This window comes from Homalodisca vitripennis, chromosome X (genome assembly GCF_021130785.1).
Source record: "Homalodisca vitripennis isolate AUS2020 chromosome X, UT_GWSS_2.1, whole genome shotgun sequence".
Lineage (NCBI taxonomy): Eukaryota > Metazoa > Arthropoda > Insecta > Hemiptera > Cicadellidae > Homalodisca > Homalodisca vitripennis.
In genome coordinates this window covers 104,973,079-104,997,735 of record NC_060215.1, presented here as the reverse complement: position 1 = coordinate 104,997,735, position 24,657 = coordinate 104,973,079, and the positions used below count along the sequence as shown (strand labels likewise).

The window sequence follows — 24,657 nt, the reverse complement described above, 5'->3', positions numbered from 1 at the left end:
AGAAGTCATCACAAACTGATTCTCTGGCAGATATTTTACTGCAGAGCGGGGTATCTTCTTGAGTCCAGAAACACTGGAGAGAAGAGTGGAGGTCTACCTCGTTGATTGAGAGTAGAGAGATAGAGACTCGAGAGGCATGCTGCACAGGATACAGACAGGGGGCGGTACCCATTACCACGAAGCCTAGAAAGGTGCCGAGAACATGTGGCATATTGATGCCGTGAGAGTAATGCTCATGAGTGAGCTGCTGAGGGTAGATGGCAGTACCTAGTAGTATGTCAATGGTACCAGGCATATTGAATGATGGGTCAGCCAGGATTTAAGGCTTCACCCGCCTGAAGACTTCCGGTGAGAGTTGAGTGAGCGGTAAATCCACATATATTTTATCCTAAATATGGAGAGGATAATTAGAGGCCAATATACGTCCAGAGAGAGATTCCACATGAACTTGCAGTAAGCCCTTTGTAAAGACAACGAATATGCCTACTAGAAAATAGGGCATAGAGATCCATGACGGCCCGATAGAAAACAAAGTGCGAGACTTTGGAGTGACCGCGGCCGGACTTCATCTCCAGAACGTCTCCGGCGATACAACTGAATGTTCGGGCGTCTAAGGGACGCTCCTGGACGGCAGACAGATAGACAGAACCACACGATGTATCCACCAATGAGAGACGGCGGGTAAATCGGACGATAGGTACAACGGTCACTTGGATAACCTAAACAGTATTGATTTTAGTATAGGAATGCCCTAAACTATTTTAAAGAAGAACAAGGAATCTTCTACTGAATATTATAAACTAAAACCTACTCTACTAGATATACTGTAAATACTAACAAAGGTCCCCTTGAATTCAAGCAGGAGTTCAACAAATAACACGAAAACACTTAAGAGCTGCTTAAAATGACAATAAAACGAGAGGAGACTGTAGAGCAGCTTAGTTGAGAAGTGGAAATACCTGGTCTGCAGGGCTGACCAGGGTTCCGCCTGGAGTAGGTACGGCACTGGAGGTGCGGGCTCCAGTATAGAGGGGACGGGTGGTCGGCTCACGTGGCGCGGTGCTCTGGTACAGCTCAACTGGTGTGCGTTCATGTGCTTGTGCTACACTGTTCACCACATCGTCTTGAGGTGGCAGGGGGGGTTTGTAACCAATAAAGGGTTATACAGTAGAGTCACACCACAAGTTAGACTCAATGGTAAAATGTTTACCTAACTATTCAGCGCAATAGCTAACCAGCTGGGATAAGAGGTGCGCGGCACACAATTCCAGTCTTGGTAGTGTACACACTTAAGAGGGGCAATATGATTTTTTTTATATAATTTGGCAAGTAGGCTATAGGCCTACTACGACTGCGTAACCACTTTCTGACGTGTCAGAGCACCCATGTATTTCATAGTCTACTGGGTGATTCAACTGTAGAGGACGAGGTATAGAGATATTAGACATGGATATATTGTAAATATTAAACACACATACAATGAGTATTTAGAGACATTGGTGATAACATTGTCGATGGCCGAACTCAATGTAGGGTCACACAAGTACCTTTACTTAAACTATGTTATGTTGTTAATTATTCTAGTTGGCGATTTCACAGAATAATTTTAGCCGAAAGATGAAAGAATGTCATGTAGCCTCTAAGCTCGGGTCAGTGTGGACAAAAACGTCAATATTAAAGTCAACTGGGATTACAAATGTATGCCTATTAAAAAGAGTTATTTAGGATTTTATCAAAAAAGTTTATACTGCTTTCGGAATTTAGCGATCTATAAAGACCTACTAAACAAATATAGTAATCTGAAATGGAACCGATTTAGATGCCTGCTACCTCAAGGCTACGTTCGCAGGCAAAATCGATTTCAAAAAGTTAAGTATATGATTAAAGGATTTGGCAAATATGTAATTTTCAATTAAAAAAAAGAAATATTTGTTGTACTATAAGCATGATCATAAAAAAGAATGCATACGGATTTAGTTATTTGCATGGGAGCGTAATTTCATCCAGTTTGTTATTAGCGGTTTAAACATTTTTATATAACATTTGTATTTAAAATTTGGAAACGTTTTTTGTTAGATAAATAAGCAATAAATAATAAACATGATTCTGAACGTTTTGTAAATTCAATGAATATGAATATTTGTCTTCTACAGATTGTTCATTATTTTATAGCGTTTGCATTTTGCAATGCTGATGATGATTGCACAGCTGTATAGCTGCCGAAGAACTGCGTCGGACGTCCCGTGACTAGAAGGGTCTCATGCAGCCGTGCTACAGACACCCTGCTGACTCCAGTGGCAGAGATGAGGTCAGAAGTCGTTTAACTGTACCACACGTTCACAGCAGACATTTTAGTAGCCTATCTTTTGGCCAGAACTCGCTTTCCTCTCATCCGCAGATGCGTCCCATGCTAAGTGAAATATCGGTCATCGTTGTGGTGTCTAACACACAATTCTTCAATGGAGCTGTTTGCGGCGGTGGTCTGTTTGTGCACAGATTGATCCTCTGCGTTATAGACAACATTAGCCGAGCCAAGGTGGGCAGTAATGTATCTCTTCAGTTGTTCCTAGATGGCCTGTAGCTCGCCGCAGCTATGTCGTTAGTTCCCTTGAACAAAACAGTACAGCTTACCGGTGGTGGGAGAGGACCAGATGATATCTGTTGAAGTCGCACCCCCGGTTTCTAGAAGCCACTGACAGAGGTTTGGTTTTTTGAGTCACCCGGCGCGGCGTTGGAATAGTCCGGTGAGATGTTTCCCTCAATGATAACTTGGCTAATGTTATTTTTACGATGTAACGGATTGGCTATTGTTGTTTTTTAATAGTGTTGAAATCACGGTTTTACTATTTTTTTAAAATGTTGTTGCTGCTTTTTTATTAGTTATATTTTCATCGAGAAAAAAATGATAATATATAATATTCTGATTATTATTAGGAGTGTTGCACTTCTGAAACTCAGTCTTCAGACATCGAATCTCCGCCTCTAATTGTCGTCTTGATACGAGGCCGCGAGCATCAACAAACCACTCGTCCAGCCAGCAGGAGCCAGCTCGCACTGCGAGACACGGTCCGTCGTAGAAATACACTTCGGTGTACTACGAAGGCCACAATTATACTTCACGGTGAATTACAAAGTATAATTGTTTAAAAAAATCTCTGGAAACACATATTATCTAATCATGTATGATGTAGTCATCTCCATTTGAAGGGTAAAAACAGTTTAGTATAAACCAGTATAAACGGTTTTCTTTAAGTAACAAAACAATTTCTTATACACTCGACAACAGGTGACATCTTTCACGCTCATCGAGCCTACACACAGACAGATATCAGATTTCGTTCATCAAAAACTGGCAAGAGAAGCTCCGCTACTCTCAGCCAATAAATAATTAAAGTTACGACTGAGAAATGCATTTGTGTTATTTCATGTCTACTACCAAATGCGTAGATTTCTGAAGACGTTTGAAATTTGTTGTGAATTGAACATAAACACAAGAAAGATACAATGCGGCAATCATTTACCCTTTCTCAAAAGCAGCATACAGAAAGACAAATTAGAGTATTGTGCCTAGACCCGCTCTTCCACGAATTCGGGGTAAAGAGGAAGTGCGGCGGTCAGGTTGGGACTCCAGGCCATAAAACGCTGGCCTGGAAATTCCAGTCACTATTCTATTGTCCAGCGCTCCTCCTTCTACCCCAATTTTCAGCGAAACCAGGAAGCGCAATGAAATAAGCTTAATATATTCCATATTTATGAGAAGACAGTTATTATTAAATATTTAAACCTGAATAAAGCTATACGTCAACATAACCTGATTTATATGTTGTGCTGTGTAACGTCAAAACTAATGAAGTATGAGTTTTTTGAGCAAACCCACAACACATATTAAAACACTTAAACAGTCGTTCACTTTCGTTAGCTGAGTTTCCAAAGTGTTTGTTTTGAAGACCATTCAACTCTGGACATCAAAGGTTTGTTAATCGCGTGTTATGGGCAAATTTACCCCTATCTTAGCTACGGTGTTGGTATATTGGTTTTTTTTCTCTCTCTCTTAGGACAAGAAGCTTATAAATTGCACTTATTCCTATAAGAACCTTTGCGTTGCTTCCGGAGTGACAGGATATTCAGGATGGGTAAGGTTAGGGAGTAGGGGCCGCCTCCTATCGAGATCCATGAGGAAGAATTAGGGCACTACATCTCAAAGTCATGTCTCCCCGGAAGAATGGGAGGCCAGCTCCAGTCAACCAGCCTCTCCAGTCAAAGTAGGCAGGGGGTGGCACACCCTTGTTGAGGTTAACAAGAAACTCTGAGGTTAGGGAACAAACCCCACCAACTCCAACAGTCATCTCCCACAGTAAACTAGACCTATCAAATTGCCCATGAACCCCAGAATCTCGACATTTGCGGTTAGTGATGTGCCGCTCCTGGACATCCATAAGGTTGCCCAGGTTGAAGTGACACATCGGTTTTTGCTGTGCCCAGTGCTGAGTCTGGTGTATTGGTTACGAAAATGTGAAAAAAGACCTGGTCTTCATGTAAAACATGTTCGAGCAATTTTTCATCCTCATCACAGGCGCTCTTTTAGATAAGATTTTCATGAGAACAACTTAACACGCGAGCACACGCACCCGCGGCAAATTGCCGCATTTTTGTAATATTGGGTGCTACTGTTTCATTTTTTGCGGGAGAAGGTTGGGCGACTTTGTAATCCTCGGCAAAACTATCCCCCTACGTGACCTTGGGCTGGGTTACCGTCTTGCCGGCCGCCGGGATGTGCAGTCCTTATCTTATCTCAAGCGCTACCCCAATTGTGAGCAGTTTGCCTACGTGCGTGCTGTCGCGTTTTTACCGTTAGCGATCTGCTCACGCGCGTGCTGCCGTGTAATCTGGTGTATTCAATATATGATTATCGATACATAGTTTTTTAAAAATTAGTTTTAGTGCGCAAGTTTTGGATATTGAACTTAAAACATCTTTATAAGGTAAAATATGGATACATATGAAGAGGAACAGAGACGCATACGAGACTTGTTAGTCTGTTCCAGAACCACGAACGAGCGAATTAGACGCTCCATCATTACATTTTACAATAAGACCAATGTGGTGTTGATGTAAATGATGCCATGCAAAAACAATATACCGTGTCAAGAATCTCTAACCGTTGGCCACTAACACTGTTTTTTTTCCTTCTCAATGTTGGAGGTATTAATGCTTATGTGATACACAAAGCAAATAATCTAAGAGTAGCTGATGATACAGTCCTTTCAAGAAGAGTGTTTGTTTCTCTCAAATTTAGGGCGACAACTTTTGACGGACCTTGCACAAAGAAGAGTAAATGACAAACTATCATTACCTCGACAAATCAAAGACAGATTAGCTGACATATTCAAGATTCGACCTTCTCATATTCCTGTCGATGTACAGCAGGCTCATCAAGGAGGCTATGCAAAATGTGGTATATGTCCGAGAAGGAAAAATCTAAAAACAACAGTGCAAACAATGCACAAGATGTTCAGGTGAACCAGAAGACGCCAATAATGAAAGTATGGATTTTTGAGTAGAAATCAAGTTTTCAAGTTTCATACTAAAATTATTCTTTTTTTTACCCAAAAATAAATGCACAAGTGATTTTCTTTGTATTTAACAACAGAGAAGGGCTACACAGGTAATTTAAATATAATTTTTATCAAAAGGTAAATAATTTATATAATTTTAGTAATATTCTTGTATATCACTGTAGTCCTAATTATGAAAATAGTATAAAGTAAGTTAAATTTTGTTTAAAAAATACATATAATTGACAGTACTATATTTCTAACAATAACTAGTACATCATTAGGATAAACATAAAAAATTATCATATCATAATGACATATTTTCTATCTTTTTAGACGCTAAAAACATATAAATTGTACTGATTTTTATACAATTGTGGCATAATTATTACTTTTAAACCTGATTCAAACAAACGCGGCAATATGCTAACGGCGCGTGCTCCCGCGTCATGACCGGAGATTCTTAGAGATCCCGGCAATTTGCTAACATGGCGTGCCACGGCGTAGTTAAACGAAACTATGATTTTACAGGATATTTTAAATATATTTATTTAAATAAATTGGAAAACTATTATCAAAGAATATTAATACCTAGAACAAGGTAATATAACGGACTACACCCAACAATTAGTATTACAGCATAAGGATTAATGTCAAGACCGTGAGAAACAATATAGTAAGATATGAGCAAATTGCCGTAGTGCGTGTCCTCGCGAAAATAAATGGGTGCGTGTGCTCGCGTGTTTTAATAGCATTTCTGTCAAAACACACCATCTGACAGTGTTTCAGATCACTGTCTCAAACGTCTAATGGTGAAACGGCTAACTGCACAGATTTCATTTAAACGGATTCACTACTAAATAGACTTTAAAGAATTTGTTTGAAATAATTTCAACCCTGAAAAATTCAGAATGCCCCAACAACAGAGGGTCCCATATTCAAATATCAAAAGTTGCAAATGCAAAAAAAACACATGTTGTACATAATTTAAAGGTCTTTGTATCCTAAACATATTGGTAAAGAAAAATTTTATTATCTTTATTCGTTTCAAAATGGTGGTCTAAAGTGTATAGAATACTGTTTTTTTATTGCCACTCCTGTGATATGAACCCAAACGAAACATTGTTGAGTTCGTTGGTTGGTGTTTTGTATTGGCTTTGGCTTACAGTTTGGTTCTCAGGCCATGTCAACATTTCCAGAAAGACCATGCTTTTTAAAGTGCTCTATCCGAAGTGAAACACTAAAATAATTCTTAGTCTTTCTAGAGTTACTTTTTTCTGAAGGACTTGAGTCTGGACTGAGGCCAAGTAGAATGGTTATATGTAATAGCCTATTGCGTTGACAAGATTGTTATTTTTTGTGTCTGCCTCCAACAGTGGTTTTATTTTTGAGGGTTGGTAACTTTTTAATTGTATTTTGTTCCTGTAGGTGATTAACAATACGTTCCAAACTGTCCTGTCTTTCCTTTAAAAGTCATAACACCATCATAAGAGCTGGAGAGGTACGGATTGGTTCAGAAACGGTTTGTATGTGTTTCACAATGTCTTATGCATAGTATCGTTCTCTTTGAATAATTTTGATTTCTTTGGAGCTTTGTAATATTTTTCAAGATTGTTTAAATATTCATTAATAATTTGACCTTGAGAACTGTCATGGTCTTCATAAATCTGTTTTAGTTCCAACTGGTACTTCTTTACTTTTTCTATCTGTCCCTGGCATTCTTCAATGTTCTTGTATAACGTTTCTATTTTATCCAAATACTTCTTTTCTTCCATATAACTAGCATTAATTTTTGCCTCGAGATTCATAACTTTAAATGAGAGTCTGGTGTTGTGTTCTTTAAGGTAATTCTTACGTTGGAATGTTTTTACTTAAAAGAGCATTTCCTGCCTCTGCGGCGTCAGTGTAGTTTCAAGGTCCGGTTCTTTTGATTTTACATGACCTTCAATTTTTGAGTCAAGATCAGTCCAGGGGACTGGAGTTGAAGTGGGGTCTTCCAGTAATTTGTGTGCCAACTCCTGCGATTGTTGCTCTAATAACTTCTCTGTATCGAATTTTTCAGTTTCTGTAAGAGTTTTATTGAAAATGTAATTTTTAAAATTATCTATTTTTGGCTGCCAGTGACATGATATATTTTTCATAAGAACTTACATCTGCATTTTTGACGTTTGCAGTGGGTTTGTAAAAAAAAACTATCTTTATTTAATACTTATTTGATAATTGCTGGTCAGAAGCTGTATCCTCTTATTTTTGCAAAGAAATGGTCTCCTATAGAGAAATAATAACTGCCCTGTAGTCTTCAAGTCATGTTCATTACAGTTGATTCTCATTTTCTTAACCAGCCTTCAGATGTTGCAAGGCAACTACAACACACACAGGTGTATAACGTGTTGCATATACAGGAAATGAAGGCAACAAATGTGGGTTATTGTCATGGAAAATGCTGTCTTTATAGCAAGGTTTGGCAGACTCCAAGTTGTCAAAGTAGGGATGTATTTAGATGAGCTAGTCAACTATTGTCAAATATGTCAGATAGCAAAAAAATATAATTCGTCAAAATACATACATATTCTTGATTAAGTGACAATCAAGTGCTGTGTCAATAGCATGAGTACAGCAGCTGGCTGTATTGCTGTAGGTCAGTGCTGACACAGTCAGTGGTCAGTGGTCTAGTTACAGGTGGCCAAGCAGCTGTGTGCTAACACTGCATGATGTGGAATGCCACTATTTGATTGTGCCACCAACCCTCACTGTTTTTGGGTTATGCCATAGACAGTAATCCAGAGATTGTATATTATATTATTTTAATTCTTGATATTTTCTTGAAAGGCTTACAAATCTTAGAGTGAGTGATATAGTTGTGTGATATTAGAATAATATATTAGATTATTTACTTAGATTTGATCCAAGGTGAGTGTTTGTGCACAAGTAAATAATATTTTGTTGGATTATTAACACTTATATACACACATTTCCTGGGAGTTCACTTTACTGTGACTATAGTCAGTCAGCCATGTTTGAAAGTACCCGGCCTACAAGCGTGTATTAAAGGAATTAGCCCCAAAGCGTATTATAGCCCAAGTGTTGCACAGTTACTCAGCTTAGTGGGCACATGTACTTTGACTATTTCTTGTTTAATGGAAATGAATGTGAAAGAAGAGCAACGTGTTTGTGTGAAACTGAACTAAACTCTTCCTGAAACTTTTTTATGTTACAAGTTGCTTTTGGTGAAGAATGTTTAGGCAGATCATGCCGTCATCACTGGTACAAGATGTTTGAAAATGGCCAAACATCCACAGAAGATGATGATGCTTGTTCCGGATGCCCTTCAACATAAGTCAACGATTACAATGTTGATAAATTGAATGCTCTCGTACAATCACACTGTCAACTAACAATCTGTGAAATGGCAGAAAAATGTAACATTTCATTTGGTTCATGCCAAGAAATTTTAACTGAAAAACTTCAAATGCGTCGTGTTGCGGCAAAATTGGTCCCAAAACTGTTGACCCAACACCACAAACAATGTCAGGTTCAATTCAGGTTTCCGAGTAACTTCCTGAAACGGTAAATGATGTCGAGATTTTCTTGAAACATGTCATTATGGAAAACGACGAGACATGGGTTTTTGCTTATGATGTGGAAACAAAAACCTAATCATCACAATGGACATCAAAAAGCTCTCCAATACCCAAGAAAGCTCGACAAGTCAAATCAAATGTGAAGGTCATGGTTATGGGTTTAGTTGATTGTAAAGGTGTTGTCTAATTAATTCCTTCCACAAGGTCAGATAATTAATCATATTGTTTATCTTGGGTACTAAGACAATTGGGTAATTCTGTGAGAAGAAAGAGACCTGGGCTGTGGCCAAGTGGTGATTGGGTTCTTCATCATGGTAACGCTCCTTTTCACCCTGCATTAGACATTCGTGAGTTTTGTGCAAATAACACAATGACTGTTATCCCTCAGCCCCCCCCCTCCCCCCACTCACCTGACCTGGCTCCGGCCAACTTTTTTTCTTTTCGCAAACCTCAAGAGACCCCTGAAAGGACGAAGATTTGAAAGTTAACGAAATTACAGAAAAAAAGATGGAGTTGCTAAACACCATTATAAAAGAAGAGTTTTCTGGGGCCTTTGATCAGTGGAAACACCGGTGGGAAAAGTGTGTAACTTCCCAAAGGGAGTAATTTGAAGGACACAAATTCAAATAACTTGTATGTTGTATGAATAAATGTATAAAAATTCGTCCTAGAACCTTTTGATCACCCCTCGTATAATAATTCAATTCTGTTTAAAACACTAAATATTTTAATTTCATCCTCACAACAACAATGAAAGTGAGGTTTTTATTATTTATTGTGGCTTGTTGCTGTAAACGTTACTGAAAGTAACCGAGTACAAAATGTACTCGTACTGATTTAGAATCATATGTTACAGAATACTCCTAAAGATGACACAGGTACATGTTCCAGCTACTGTTAACTCCTGAAGTTACTGTTTTCTGTACAAGGAATGGCAGTGACCGTGCCGTGTACAGTATCTGTATCGTACAAGTACCACACCTATAATGGTAACCTATACCGGGTACTCTCAGACAGATGAGTGCTTCGTACGACGTATCTGTTACAGTAGTGAAGTGAATTGCAGAGATCTGAGCAGTTCTGTACTGTGTTAGTTTGTTGTCTTCAGTTACATGAGCCAACACCGCCCTGTGCAGTCTGGCGGTTTGCAGTTCAAACAAGCAGGTGCACTAAATTTTAAAAAAAAAACCCTGCTCAATTTAATCTGTAAAAATTAAACGTTTTAAATAGTAGTTGACAATATTACACACCCAAAGATCTTCATAACGTACCAATGCAGAACTTTCTAGCCTATCCAGTCAAGATTAAAAGTTGATTGTAATTTAATATAAACTTTTTTCATCTAGTTCTAACATTAATAAATAACATACTCAATAACAGTACATATTTACCTATCTTGTATAAAAATTGGGTCTTAGAATTTGGATTTGAATTCACACAACTTAACCCCTCCCCCCCATCAGACATTGTATGTGTGGTTACCCTAAAGATTCCCAGTGGACATCTTCATGTTCTGTGGTTAATGTGTTCCCACCTCCCCTGTATAAACTGAAAGCTCAAGTCCGTCCCCAGTGTTACGTATAACTTAGCTATTATTCTTTTCAATGTGTTCTATATCTTTAATGTCAAAGTTTGTGCCCTTCACGAGTGCAGAGGATTCAGACCAGCCTGGCATGTGCCACTTTCCGTCCTGAGTTATTCAGTACTATCTTAGACTCATGACTGAACAATACTCTGGGGCAATTTCTGTGTATTACATGTTTGCTATAATTGGTCTCGTTATGATGTTAACAATCTATACTTACTAACCTAGTTACTTCAAGGTAAAATTACAATTGAAGAAACCTGGGTTTGAATGGCGGTTTCAAGAGGTGACTACTAACAGGATGGAAATATGGCTAATATTAATCTCCTCTGCACTTGTGTGTGTATATAACTACATGGGCCACCGGAATTCCCTATTTGTTAATACTACAGTACAGTCATTAAGAATAAAAAGTAGCATAGAGTTGAGCGTGAATAGTGGACTATCTCAACTTTGCAAACAGGCAAGTTATATTTCTTTATTTTGCCTTTAACTTGGATACTATGTATGTAAGATGTAGGGTTTACGGTATAAATTTATTAGTTAACCCTAGAGCTGGTATGAAACGAATTTTCGTCGCCAAAGGCCCGTCCGATTTGGCAACGACGAATATTCGTCGCCAAAGTAGACATGTACAGTTATTGAAATTTTAGGCAATTAAGGTCATATAAATGATTTTTATTTGATATATTCTGGAAGAGCAATAACTATAGTACCGATTTACTGTTCTTACTTCGATTATTGTCTTCTTTGTTTACCGTAAAACATCGTTTTTTTTTTACAGCTGACGTGAACGTAGTACGGGTCAACCACATTGTTGTGAAACTGTAAACAAGTGCCAGGTTTTGTGTTTGAGGTTACAAATCCAATAGTATTTGGTGTTGTTATTATTGTTTTTTTTAGCTTTCTTAGGTTATAGTTTTAGTTGTTCAGTATGGGTGAAAACTTTAGAGACAGATCAAATGATCTTAGAGAGCTCGCAGGGCGGGATCTAGTGACACTGAGTGAAAAATGAAACTTTGTATATATTGTACATATGTAAACAAGGTAAGATTAAAATTTATTATTTTATTTTATTTTTGTTTTAACTGTCATACTTATATAAGTATAAATGCAGTCAAGAGATTATGTTTACCCACGAACAATAATATTTATTTAGAAATGTACGCATTTTTGAAAATAAGTAAATATGGGTGCTTTTTCATACAAAGCCCTGTAACACATACGTTTTGAGGTAAAAGTTACAATAATTATATATTTTTGGAATCAGGACAAAATTTCGAATAAGTTATACATTTACGGTTTTGATGTAAAGCTTATTGCTAAGCAGTTACACAACAGAATATTTACAAAAAACATTTTTCTTACATTTTGTAAAACAAATAAAAATATGTTTCCATGGAAACAATAAGATATTGTTATTACAATGCTCTCCATATAGTTGTGAATACATTGACATATAATAGTTTATATTTGGACTAACAGTTATGAAATGTGATACATTATAAGAAACGTCTGCGAGGCTGTTAAAATAGAGCTGCCAGTACAGAGTGACACCATTGCCAGTTCTAGGGTTATATAGAAATCAAAGTCTAAGATTTCACGGAGGTTCTATTTCAGTTTTGAGAACTCTTCTATAATAAATTGAAATAAATTTAACAACCCTCATTTGTAATGATTATCCAAACCATTAAATTCCCAATTCACAGAAATTAGATTACCGAAAACCTGGGGATTATTGGAAATGACTTGAGAAACAGTGAAAACGGTTCCAGTAACCTCAAATCAAGAGTCTAGATGAGAATAAGTAGATTTTCATGCAGCAACCCCAATATTATATTCACAGCACACAAAACATCTATTGCAAGGGGTTGTTAATGGAGCATGGTACCACGACCACCTCGCTGGCGGGATGATGTTCACACATAAGAACAATAGAATCTTCCTCACCCCCATATGAGCTCTCACTAGTGTCCCCAGACATATCTGTGCCATCAGTAAATGAATCACCATCCCTCCCCACTGTCCACTGTCTCTTCCACATCTTATCTTGTAATGTCAATGTCGCCCTCTTCAACTCTTCTGACAACCACAAAGCATGGTTTCCCACTGTCACTCAACGCTTGTCTTTACTCTTACCTCTGATTTGTCAAGAAGAAATAAGTTTATTTATTGTAAAAGTTCTGTAAGATATTCCTATGTTGTACATACTATAAAATAATGCAGTAATTTTATAATTTCACTGTACCTTCATTTATTTCCCTGAAGTTCTGAATATTAACATTACCTCGTCTTATATGAAATTTTTGTTATCTGAAACGTGCTCAGCTCCAACTATTTCTGATAATCGAGGTTTTACCGTATAAAAAATATTTTCTTGGACGCTTATGTAATTTCTATATCGAAACTCCATTGTGTATAGAACTTCTAATGTATGAGAAAACTCAGGTTTTATAATAAAAATAAACTCTGTTACATGAAGATTTATTAAAATGTACAAAATGAAACAAATTAGCTCGTAATGTGGCTTGGAATACATTAGTATTAAGTATTTGGTTTAATATCACGCAAGACAAAATCAGTCATCATGTTATACTTAACTAAACACAAATCAGCTAAAGATACGGCAGTAATTTTGTACTAAAAGTAACTTGTGATAGAATTATGCAATAACAAACTGTACTGTAGATCATACTTATATCAAGAGGTATTACTGTTGTTTTAGAAATTGATGGAGACTTTGTGATATATGTGCTTATTGACTATAAGTTGAGAAAGAATATTTTTATGAAGGAAGTTTATTATGTTGACTTTTTTACTCTTGTAGTTGTGAACTGCAACGAGTTTGCACATTACCTTCCCGCTTCACTAACAAACCAGCATGTGCAATTTGCAGTTCTGTAGCTAACCTGATTTCTTAACTGTGTGTATTTAAAATGTTACATATTAAATGAATCGCTCTCCACGCATGATATGAGATATTTTATTAAAATGTTCGCTTTATTAAGTTCATGTTGATAATGCAATGAGGGTTGAGTCATGATTAAGTGGAAAAATTAGCCGAGACTGAAGGATGGCTGTTTAAATGCTTATGACAAACATTCAGGTCAACCATCTGTGATCAGTTAAGATATATGTTGAAAGAAATTGAAACGTACTAAATTCATAATTAACAAATCCGCCAAAGAATTTCCCCAATTGTGCTTTAGATGGGTATCCAAACTTCTCACAGAGATTGGACAGTTTCTTGACTCTTTTGACGCGTTATAATAGAGAAGACGATGACATGTTGAGGCAAATCATCACGAGAGATGATACTTAAGCCACAAGGAATGACTACCAATGGAGAAGCCTACTGTGTAACATTGACCAAGCGGTTCAGAACAAAAGATGCAAGATGCTGATAAAGAGAATTGTTCCTCCACAGAAATGCAAAATCTCATACTGCTGTCAGCACTGGATCATCTGCCATATAACCTCTACCACGGCCCGAGTGATTTCCACCTTTTTGCATCTTGACAGGATGCACGTTGAAGAAATAAAAACAGACATAAAATACTAGCTGCTAAAATTCCCTTTAAGTTGAAATTCAAAACTTAGTTTTAATATATGATACGTATCTAAGGAAGCTGCCTTTACATAAAAAAAACTAAAAGAATGTTAATGAGGTAAAGGTATAAAATAAAACTTAAATTGAATTTAAGTATAAAGCGAATTCTTAATTCACATACATTAAAGAAACCATTAAATATCTGTGGCTGTTAATTATTCAAGATGCCCACCATATGTTGAATGAATTAAGTTTGTCATATCACATATTACAAGGTCAGCTATGATGGAAGACAGATGAAATAGTCAGAAATAGAGCAATAATAAATATTGAGTGTTGTTACTGCTGGTAATATAACCTAATATGTTATATGACATTAAAAATGAAACACTATTACTGTTCACGATGAGTATATAACCTGAGTGAACGCTTGTGTTTAAAATCAAGTAACTTGTGGGATGGGAGAGTTCAACAATTTATGTGGTTGTGTGCAAAGAAACTGTAAATGATTAGCTGCTGATAAAAAATGGCAGCAGAGGTTTTCCTTTGTTTGTTTGACTGGTGACCACAGATAAAAAAACACAATATATCCATATTAGTCAGAACTCTTTGCAATGTTAAACAAAGGAAACTTATTGAAGCGGTATTTCCTGGAACAAGACAAAGGTTTATAGATAAAATGTGGAAAGAAGTTCAACCGTCACAACTGAAGACAAAAATTCCTGAACATCCAAATAAGCTTGCCAAGCCAAACTGACGGAAGGTCATGCTTACTGTTTTTTACAAGGTGCTGCCCACTGTGAATTTCTTTCACAAGACGAGATAATAAATTTGTTTAGCTATCTTTAAACGCTGGGACATTTGTACAAGGCTGTTGATCAAGGTGAAGAAAGGATTTCAGTAAGGAGCAAACAGATTTTCGCATTAAAAACACAGAGATAAACATTTAAACAAGATCAAATATATGGTTAAATAATCTGATTCAGTGTTTAAATTCATTTAACAACTAATTTAATTCATAATTTTATGAAGTCCTGTATAAGGCAATGGCTGCAAATAAACTCTGTATCCAGTTTCCTGTTGTTCTTCTACCATTCTTTGCTATGATGACTTGGTTTTATTTATTACTTTAGACTTGAGATGTTTGGCCTGAATTTTAAGGCTTCACAAGTATTGATACTTAGGTAATGATGATTTAAATAGATCGGTACTCAATGACAAGTAGCAGTAAATTTATTATTAGTTATCTATTGTTATAATCAAATTCTTGTTGTAACTTTGCTTGCGTTTTTATTGAACGACTACATTTGACACATGGTGTTTCAATTTATTAAAAATATAAATGTGTTGCTATCTGCATAAGTAGTTATAGGGATGTTGCAGTAATACTTGGAGAGAGTGATTTGTTCCTGATACTTTAAAAGAAGTGTTACACTAAAATAATTTTATCTACCACATTTAAAATGCAATCAAATGGCATGTTTTATCATACAATAATAAAGAAGATTTATATATCACATATGGGGAGACTAACCATGGCCATAACACAATACAAATATCTGCTAGTGGACTGTTATGAAGTATATTTTCAGCGTCAATAATTATTCAATTTTTTTAGAAGAGACATAAACTAAATATGAATTCTATTTAGTGTTACAGAAAATGCTGAACAGTTGGTTGATGTAAAATTGTGAGAAAAAAACTTTCAGCTCTGGTTCAATAAGATGAATTAATTATGCATATGTCCATTAAATATGTCCAAGAGGGGGGGGGGGGAGCTTGCCGCTAGTCACTTTTCAGCCATCAAAGTGAGTGTATTAAACAGTGGTTCGTAAGAAATACGATACGTTAGCTTTTACGCTTGGATTTTCGGAACTTTATAAAAATAGCTGTGCGTCTTTTTCCTTCTTTTCTTGTGTTTAATTGTTGCAAAAGTAGTGATTCTCTATACGTGAAATGGAACGAAGTAAATTGACCGAGACTGAACAAATTTTAAAGTATTTGAATGATGACGAATGTTTGACTACAAGTGACGTTTTGGAAAGTGAGAAAGATGAAGTGGAATTCCAAATTGACAGCGATGACACAGATGCTGATCCATCCTATTCCCCTGCAAAGAAAAGATGAAACTCCAGTTCAGATGAAGAACTACCATTATACTAGCTTTTGAAGCTCTAACATTGCAGTATGATACATATACATGTTCACTTCCAGAAGCAGCTCTTATGTGCTCCCCTGGTGGGTTTTAATAAAACAAAAATTCTTGTAAGCTAGTTAGTCAATTGTTCGTGATCTCCCAGCTACGTCAGCTTCCGCAAGTTGCAGCTTTCAATGTTGAACCACAATTTTAAGTTTTACATTTATTTAGTTTTGCCTGCTACTATCATAAAAAAATTAAGAGCTGATGGCTGCAAGGTCGTGTCAATATCGGATCTGAATCAGAAGTAATACAAGTTCAAATCCTGTCTGTGACTCTGAACTTTACCGATCTTCCTCCTTATATACAGGTTTTTTTTCTCTTAGGACAAGAAGCTGTGAAATTGCACTTAGTCCTGGAAGGATCTTTGCGCTGCATCCGGACTGACAGGATATTCTGGATGGGTGAAGTTGGGGGTAGGGACCACCTCATGTTGAAATCCATGAGGAAGGGTTTTGCGTATTAATCTGACATGTCTCCTTGGAAGAAGGGGAGGGCAGCTCTGAACCAGCCTCTCCAGTCAAAGTGGGCAGGGGCAGGGGTGGTACGCTTGTGTGTCTAGGGTAGCAAAAGCCCTTAACACTTAGGGAGCCCCACCAACTCCAACGGTCATCACCCGTAGTAGGCTAGACCTATTATTGATCTACCCATGCACCCCAATATCTCGATATTTGCAGTTAGTGATGTGGACATCCATGAAAGTGACACATTGGTTTTCGCTGTACCCAGCCTAGGTTTAACTGGAAGGTATAAACCAGCCAGAAGTGAACCCTACTGGGGTATATATGATTTTAGAACAGCCACAAAGTCTTCCACAGACCTTTTGTCAGGAAGTTTTCTGTACACTCCGGGTACAACAAACCACTCTGTCTGGATTTTCTTTCTTACACAAGTTCTGCCCGATATTGTATTAAACAGAAAGCATATAAATAACCTATACAATTCTCACAATGTGACACTATACATTTTAAACTGAACTGTATGTGGTCACTTGTTAAAATTGAAAAGGAAACAGTTTAGTAAACACATTCAAGTTAAAAAAAACAAAACAATAAATTTAAACTTTACAACATTACAAAATTTTGAATTAAAAAAAGACTGATCTAAATCAACAATTGACAACTTTTACAGTCATTATTACAACTACCACTGCCAAATAAATACATTGCCATATAATTATTTTCCTCAAATCAGCACAATAAAAACCTAATTCCAATTCATAGTTATCCACTGGAAATTTTGGAATAAACATTGTATTTAGAAGACGTTGGTTGAGCCTGTGCTCTCTATTTGGTGCTTATTAAAAAATTGTTTAGGTAGATAAAAACACACTCAAAGAATCCAGTGTTAAAAACTATATTAAAACGTTGACAATGGATAGGACCATTAGAGTGTACCCAATCTTTAGACTTTAACAATGAAAGTGGCACTCACAGAGTCTGTCAATTAGTGCAGTGTACATTTACACTTTAGTATTTCAAGTTTTAAATAAATATAAAAACTTAACAAACATCTCAGAAAAGATTCTAATATTCCTAAAAAATTACCGGTGAAACTTCATAATACATGCAACAGTTTGTCAAGGGTATTTACGTCTTTCAAAAAATCAAAAGTAAACCAAACCTACAGTACAGTTTATTGAAATCATCTCTGTTTTGATTTAACAACAAAAACAATAACAACATACATAAATGCATTCTTAACCTATAAAATGCATAGAGCTAAAATTATTGAAATAGGGTAACTTTAAGACTTGACCTATTAAGTCTTGAATAAAAGTACTTAAAAATGTAAATGCCGATAGTACTGAGAAAATCTAGACTAAAGAATTAACCTTGAATTATTGATATTTATTTTGTGCTTATAATGTAAATGCCTTTAAGTTTTAACGTACATCACGAACAATGTAGTGAACACAAGCTGAAAATTCCACAACTATATTACTATGTATTATGTGTTTTAACAATTCTTTTTTCAAAATATTTACTCTCAGGGCACAAAGCAACACGGGAATGCATTAAAAAGCAACATGGGAATGCATTACAAAACAATGATTTCGTTGCACATTACAAAATATATATAAACAATGTTTTATTCATAGCAAAATAACAACCCTTCTCTTCTTAACACTCATAAACTAAGCACTCGCACCTTCAGTTTACACAAAATACTTTACATGTAAATAATCAGTTCAAAGCATTACAAACACACTTTTAGCTACAACACTCCAACTCTAGATCCGTAAATTGGTATCTATACATTAACACAATAGCCACTGTTTCATTTCATATTGCATTTTAGAATACAGTTATTCTATACTAATCAAGAAAAACAATAGGCTTTCTCAATGCCATAAAGGAAATATGAAGAAAATAACACATATACAAGTTTTTTACCTTCTAACTATCCAAAATTCATTTTGCTGACGACAACATGTTGCCATCCTTACGTTGTTCATCATCTTAATGACCTGCCATCAAACTTTAAATTGAAACATATAACATGAACAGAAATAAAATAACACTCACAGTCTAGATACAATATATTCACGCGAGATGGTCGGCTAGTCGCAACTGATGTCATCCACCAATTTATCTGCATAAATTGGAGTTTTGCAGAGTTCAGTTTTTATAGTTTAACTGTGTTTATATATCTCTCAAGTTTCAACTGATAAGTGAGCAAGACGTTTTTACTATTTATGTTGTTAAGTTAAAAACTTTTTAAACAGCAAAAATGGCCCACATCTATAAAAAGCAGATACCGAGATGACCAGCACTCGAAGTGTTACAGTGATGGAAAACCTGAGGCTACCGCTTTGCTGGTGCCTTTAATTTAATGAATTTTGATAGTTAGAATGTAAATAACAATCATTAAGACATCCTGAATAGGCAAAATAATCACTTTAGTTACTACAAAATCATCATAAAAATTAGTAAAGTATAATTTAAAACTGTATGGCTTACAAACAATAATTTAAAATGTTTATCAGTCTAAAACACAAATAAAATAAAATATTAGATTATTTCAACCTAAAAATAAATTTGTGGCAAAAATCTACCTTGGAAATCATGCAAAATAACAAAATTAAAGTAAACAACTTTAAAACAAGACATTTCAAAAGAAACAGAAAACAGGAATGTAAACAATTTATCACAAATAATTAATAACTAATATTATGAAACAAAATAACTTTTCTGAATGTCTATAAAGCTACAAGAATCAACTAGAGTATTACAGTTACTAAGAAAATAGCGTGATTTAGTACAGTTGAAAAACACAGCATTATGGGTTTCAATATTCAACATATTTTCATCTCTATAATCTTCAGTAGGCAGTTAAAAATATAACTACTAATACTTGTATCTACGACAGTATTAACTTTAGATACAACGAGCCCTTTAGTATAACCCGAAGAAAATACAATCCATCTGAAAAGTGTCATCAGATGATAGTGAAGCTCTTTCTCATCTACGGAAAATTACACTTAAGATCAGCCCAAATATATAACAATTAGAAACATGGTTTTTATACTATCTAAAAGATAGAGGATATTAAACATTCTTCGGCACATATTTATTTTTTGTCAATGGAATACAAATGTTTCAGTAAGAATGTGCCACATGCCTCTGGAGTACTCCATAAATCCTGCTATGGCTCCTCCATTGAGACCTCACCACTGCACCAATAAATCTTGCAAGTTGCCTCAAATTTAATACAATCCAGTATCAAACTGAAAGGTAAACTTGGAATCACTGCTATATTTTTATGAGAATAAATCAAATCAATCATCAATTCTCTTACGCATACGTTAAGTATGTGAATGATAAATTTTGCTAATATATCTAAGATTACTTCAAGAACCAATCTGACAAACACTCTTCAATCTACCAAACTTAAAATTCATTTACCTTTAAGGCTTTATCCTAAAGTGCATTCAAAGATTTGAAAACAAATGTTTATCTGAAAACTCTTAAATACAGTATAAAGCTTAAACTGCAAATGAAACTTTGCAAGATGCATTTCTGAATCACATTGGCAAAGCCAGAACCTAGCATTAGCTACTTAGAACTCAAAGTTCGATGATGTTCTAGTAAAATTATTTGTGCTTGCGATGAGCTTGCAGCTTGGCCACAAGCTGTTCCAAGTCTTTAATCTGCCTGTCCCGACTTGCAAGCTGCTTTCGTAGAAGTTTTAGCTCTTCACCTTGCCTCAAATAAGCCCGCTGCAACTGCAAAAATCAAACATGATTTAGCAATTTTATGACCAAGTTTAATTGTTATACAATGCTCTATTTTGTATTTTAGCATGATTGAGAATAGTACAAGTCATTTATATATGTTTTTGTCAGCTGTCATTTGTTTTTAATTCTATAAACTGAGAAACTGTCTAATTCCAAAATAACTCAAAATTTTTCCTAATTTACATATTTTAAATCCCAAATTATTTAACCCTCTCCCGCCTGCATTGTTTCCAGGCGCTCACGGTGTTTGTAACCTCATTTAATTCGCTCTGCCGGTCGCGCTCGGTCAAAATACGCGGCGCCTCAACTTACATACGTTCTGTCATTGTAATTAACTATAATTATATATATTAATTATTTTACTATATATTGGTTCAATGAAGTTGATTGTATGAGACCAGGGAGGGGGCACACGGACAGCTGGGCGCCGGGTTGTTTGGTGCGCAGTTACTTGGTGAAGGTCATTGTCTGGCTCGCCGTCACTGCCCCTGCCACTGTGATCACTCCGAACTACATCCTCAATGCCACCAACCACTTCACAAAGCTCTGGTACATCACTACACTCACTTGAATCGTCGCAATCACTACTAATAACGAGATCGATTTCACTGTCACGAAGTGAACGACTACAACCCGCCATTGTTTCCGCACAACTAATATAAATACAGTAGAGTCCGCCAATCCGAACTAATTGGGACCCGAACCTTGTTCGGATTGACGGGAAATTCGGACTAGGCGGATTTTTGTTAAATAGTACCATTTATCAAACTTTCAAGTGCAATTTACGTGGTTTTAAAACAATTAAAGGCATACAATAATCAAATGCAATAAACAATAGTAAGTACGTATTAAACGTAATAATAATATTACAGCTTCCTGTCTTTGTACGGTAACATCGCGTGGTCGAAAACTGAGTGCCATTGTTTGTGCGTAATGAATCTAGTAGAAGCCACCTGTCTGTGGTGGGCGGGGCGAGTTGGTCGGTGACCTTGAAACAGTGTGGCGCGCAAAACTATTGGACTGCCACTACCTCACCCCTATCCCCTCCACCACCCACCCCGGTGACGAGTGGCGAGACGACAGTTTAGTGCAATCTTCCATACGCGCAGCACGTGCTCTTACTGTGTATTCTGTAGTTTGTGGTTTGCAGTTTTGTTTGTTCTTTGCTCTGCTCTGTGCGTATATCCGATATCATTATGGCTAGTAAACGTAAACACAACTCGTGTACGTTAAAAGAAAAAACTCGAAGTTCTCAAAAGACTAGACAATGGTGAAAGTGCTACTCAACTTTTCCAATTGAATTTGGTGTCGGTAAAGCGACGATCAGTGACTGGAAAAAAGAAGCGGGCAAAAATCGAACAATTTTGCTCTGTTACAAGTGAAAACACTCTAGAAAAACGTCAAACTACTACTGTGTCCTCGTATGACAAACTCGAATGAAGCACTTTACTGTGGTTTTTCTCAAGAGAGACAAAAAGGCATTCCCATTACCGGCCCTCTTATTAAAAGAAAAGGCGCTTCTACTAAACATCCTTATGGGAGGCGATCCGTCATTTTCGGCTAGTTGCGGTTTTTTAGATCGGTGGAAAAAAAGGGCACGGTATCAGGCAACTGACTGTAACTGGCGAAAAGATGTCTGCAGACAGCAACGCAGCCGCAGAGTATCTTCAGGAGTTTCAAAGAAATTACATCCTCCTACTCACCCCAGCAAGTGTACAACGCTGATGAAAAACGGGGGCTAAATTTCAAAGCGTTGCCAACAAAGAGCCTAGCTTCAAGAAAAGAAAAGTCCGCTCCAGGATTTAAAATGGATAAGCAACGACTAACCGTATTAGCATGCAGCAACGCTTCCGCCACCAATAAGATACCTTTGATGGTTATCGGTAAATCCAAAAAACCTCGATGTTTTAAAAACATGAATATGAACGCTCTGCCGGTTTAACTATAAAAACCAAAAGAAAGCTTGGATGGATCGTGCTTTGTTTCAAGAATGGTTTGAGAAACAATTTGTGCCCAACGTGAGAGCCTACAATGAAGAAAATGGGACTGCCTGATAGAACGTTGTTACTCATAGATAACGCTCCGTCCCATCCGGATGACTTACAGCTGGTTATTGGTGATATAAAAGCCATTTTTTTTTCTACCACCGAACGTTACTTCGATCATACAACCAATGGACCAAGGAGTTCTACAACAAGCGTTGAAGCAAAATTATCGAAAAAAGCTGCTCCGAAGCCTGCTTGAGGAAAATGAAGACCTCACAATTCTCCAAAAGCTTAAGAAAATCACGATCAAAGATGTAATTTTCTGGGTGGCAGAGGCTTGGGAGAAACACAAGCGTAGGAGCTCTGCAGAAATCTTGGAAAAATCTTTGGCCTGATCTGCAGTTTGTGTTGAAGAGGTTGTTTACACCGGTAAATGAATGCGAACTTCTTCCTCTTGTAAAAAAAAATACCGGGATGCGAAAATGTAGAGAAGGAGTGTGTTGATGAGTGGACGGCTGTAGATGACAAAGGCTTCGAGGAGTACACAGACGAAGACATCGTGGCACAGGTGCAAGGAGTCCCAGCTGATGACTCATGTAGCAGTGAGGATGAGGGAGACGCCCAAAACTACCAATATTGTTCCACACAGCGCAGCTGCAAGTGCCTTTGACCTCGCTCTACGCTACGTCGAGCAACATGCCGCTGCTACTCCCTATGACGTAATGTTCATTCGGCGTTGGCGAAACATTGCATCGTCCAGTCGTTTTAGTGTGTTGCGTCAAAAGAAGATCACTGACCTTTAGGTCTTAAGAAAGTGTTGGGTTTTGCAGTGTTTTTGTTTTAAACGTTTTTTATCCCTTATTGTGTCCAAGTTAAAGTACAAATTATTTGCTAAGCCTTGCGTAGGGGTTTGTACATTATAAATACAGTACAGTACAGTACTATGTTTCATTTATTAACAGTATAAATTCCGTACAATGTATGTATCATCTAACGTTTTCAAATGTAATTTCAGTTTTCTATATGTCAGTAAGTAAATGCTTTGAGAAAATAAAACTTACGTTTTACTATTAATAACTGGTTTTAATTAATTTTCCTGCCTTTTTAGCAATTTTATATTTTCTCCTAGCCGTGTTCGGATTAGGGCGGATTTTCGGATTGGCGGGGTTCGGATCGGCGGGACTCTACTGTAGCAAAATAATGGAATAAATCTACTGTAAAAGTAAAGTAAATGGTCTCCTGATAGCAAACAACCCGTAGTAGTACAAACTATTGCTACTCGAGAGCAGCACTTATCGGCTCTAGTAGATAAAGCAGTGCGTGCCGATCTGTGCCGTTTAGGCTGTAGTGGCTATGTCGTGGCCGTGCCGATTCATGCCTTGCGAGCGGGAGAGGGTTAAAGAAGATGGATTTACAGTTTAAAAAATAAAAAATGTCTATTCTAGTATAAAAGTTTTGCACATTGTCACAAACTTGTTAAAAACGTATCTGCAAAAAAAGACACTTCTTGGGGACTTTTTACACAGAAATGGCTGCAGTAAATGGGGTTATTAAGCAAAACCTTACCTGATATTCAGTCTTCGGAATTTCTTCATAGCCATTGTGATCAGATATCTTTAGAGTCATAATGTCTTCATTTATGATATCACCCTGAAAAACAAGTTTCAAGTGTAAGAAATAGATATTAACGAGTCAAAAACATTTGTATCTCTAGTAACTTGTAATGATTACGTAACTAGTAACTTTAGACCAATGAGATAGGGACAATAGTCTATTTAATAGATGCAAGGAAAGGCCCATAGACCGAGTTACAAGATTTGTTCATGTGATGTATTTGACCTTTGACATTGTGCTGTTCATATACTTTCATAATGTTCTGACTCCCATTGATGGATGTTCATGTGGTGTTATTTTGGACAGAACTGTTTCAGATTTGTCTTTAATCTACTGTAAAAATAAAATGT

The 24,657-nt window shown here is 36.6% G+C and overlaps 1 protein-coding gene across 3 annotated transcripts in view; it reads right to left on the bottom strand.

The window, feature by feature from the left end:
- Nucleotides 1-13,189: 13,189 nt before the first annotated feature.
- Nucleotides 13,190-24,657, bottom strand: part of LOC124369774 (coronin-2B-like) — a 101,665-nt gene continuing 90,197 nt past the window's right edge. For all 3 annotated transcript variants that reach the window (XM_046827861.1, XM_046827860.1, XM_046827862.1), the window contains 2 exons: nt 24,260-24,343; nt 13,190-20,696 (listed from right to left, as the gene is read on the bottom strand). In XM_046827861.1, coding sequence (XP_046683817.1) covers nt 20,565-20,696; nt 24,260-24,343 — 216 coding nt within the window. In that variant the 3' untranslated portion in view covers nt 13,190-20,564. The remainder of the gene's footprint in view (nt 20,697-24,259; nt 24,344-24,657) is intronic.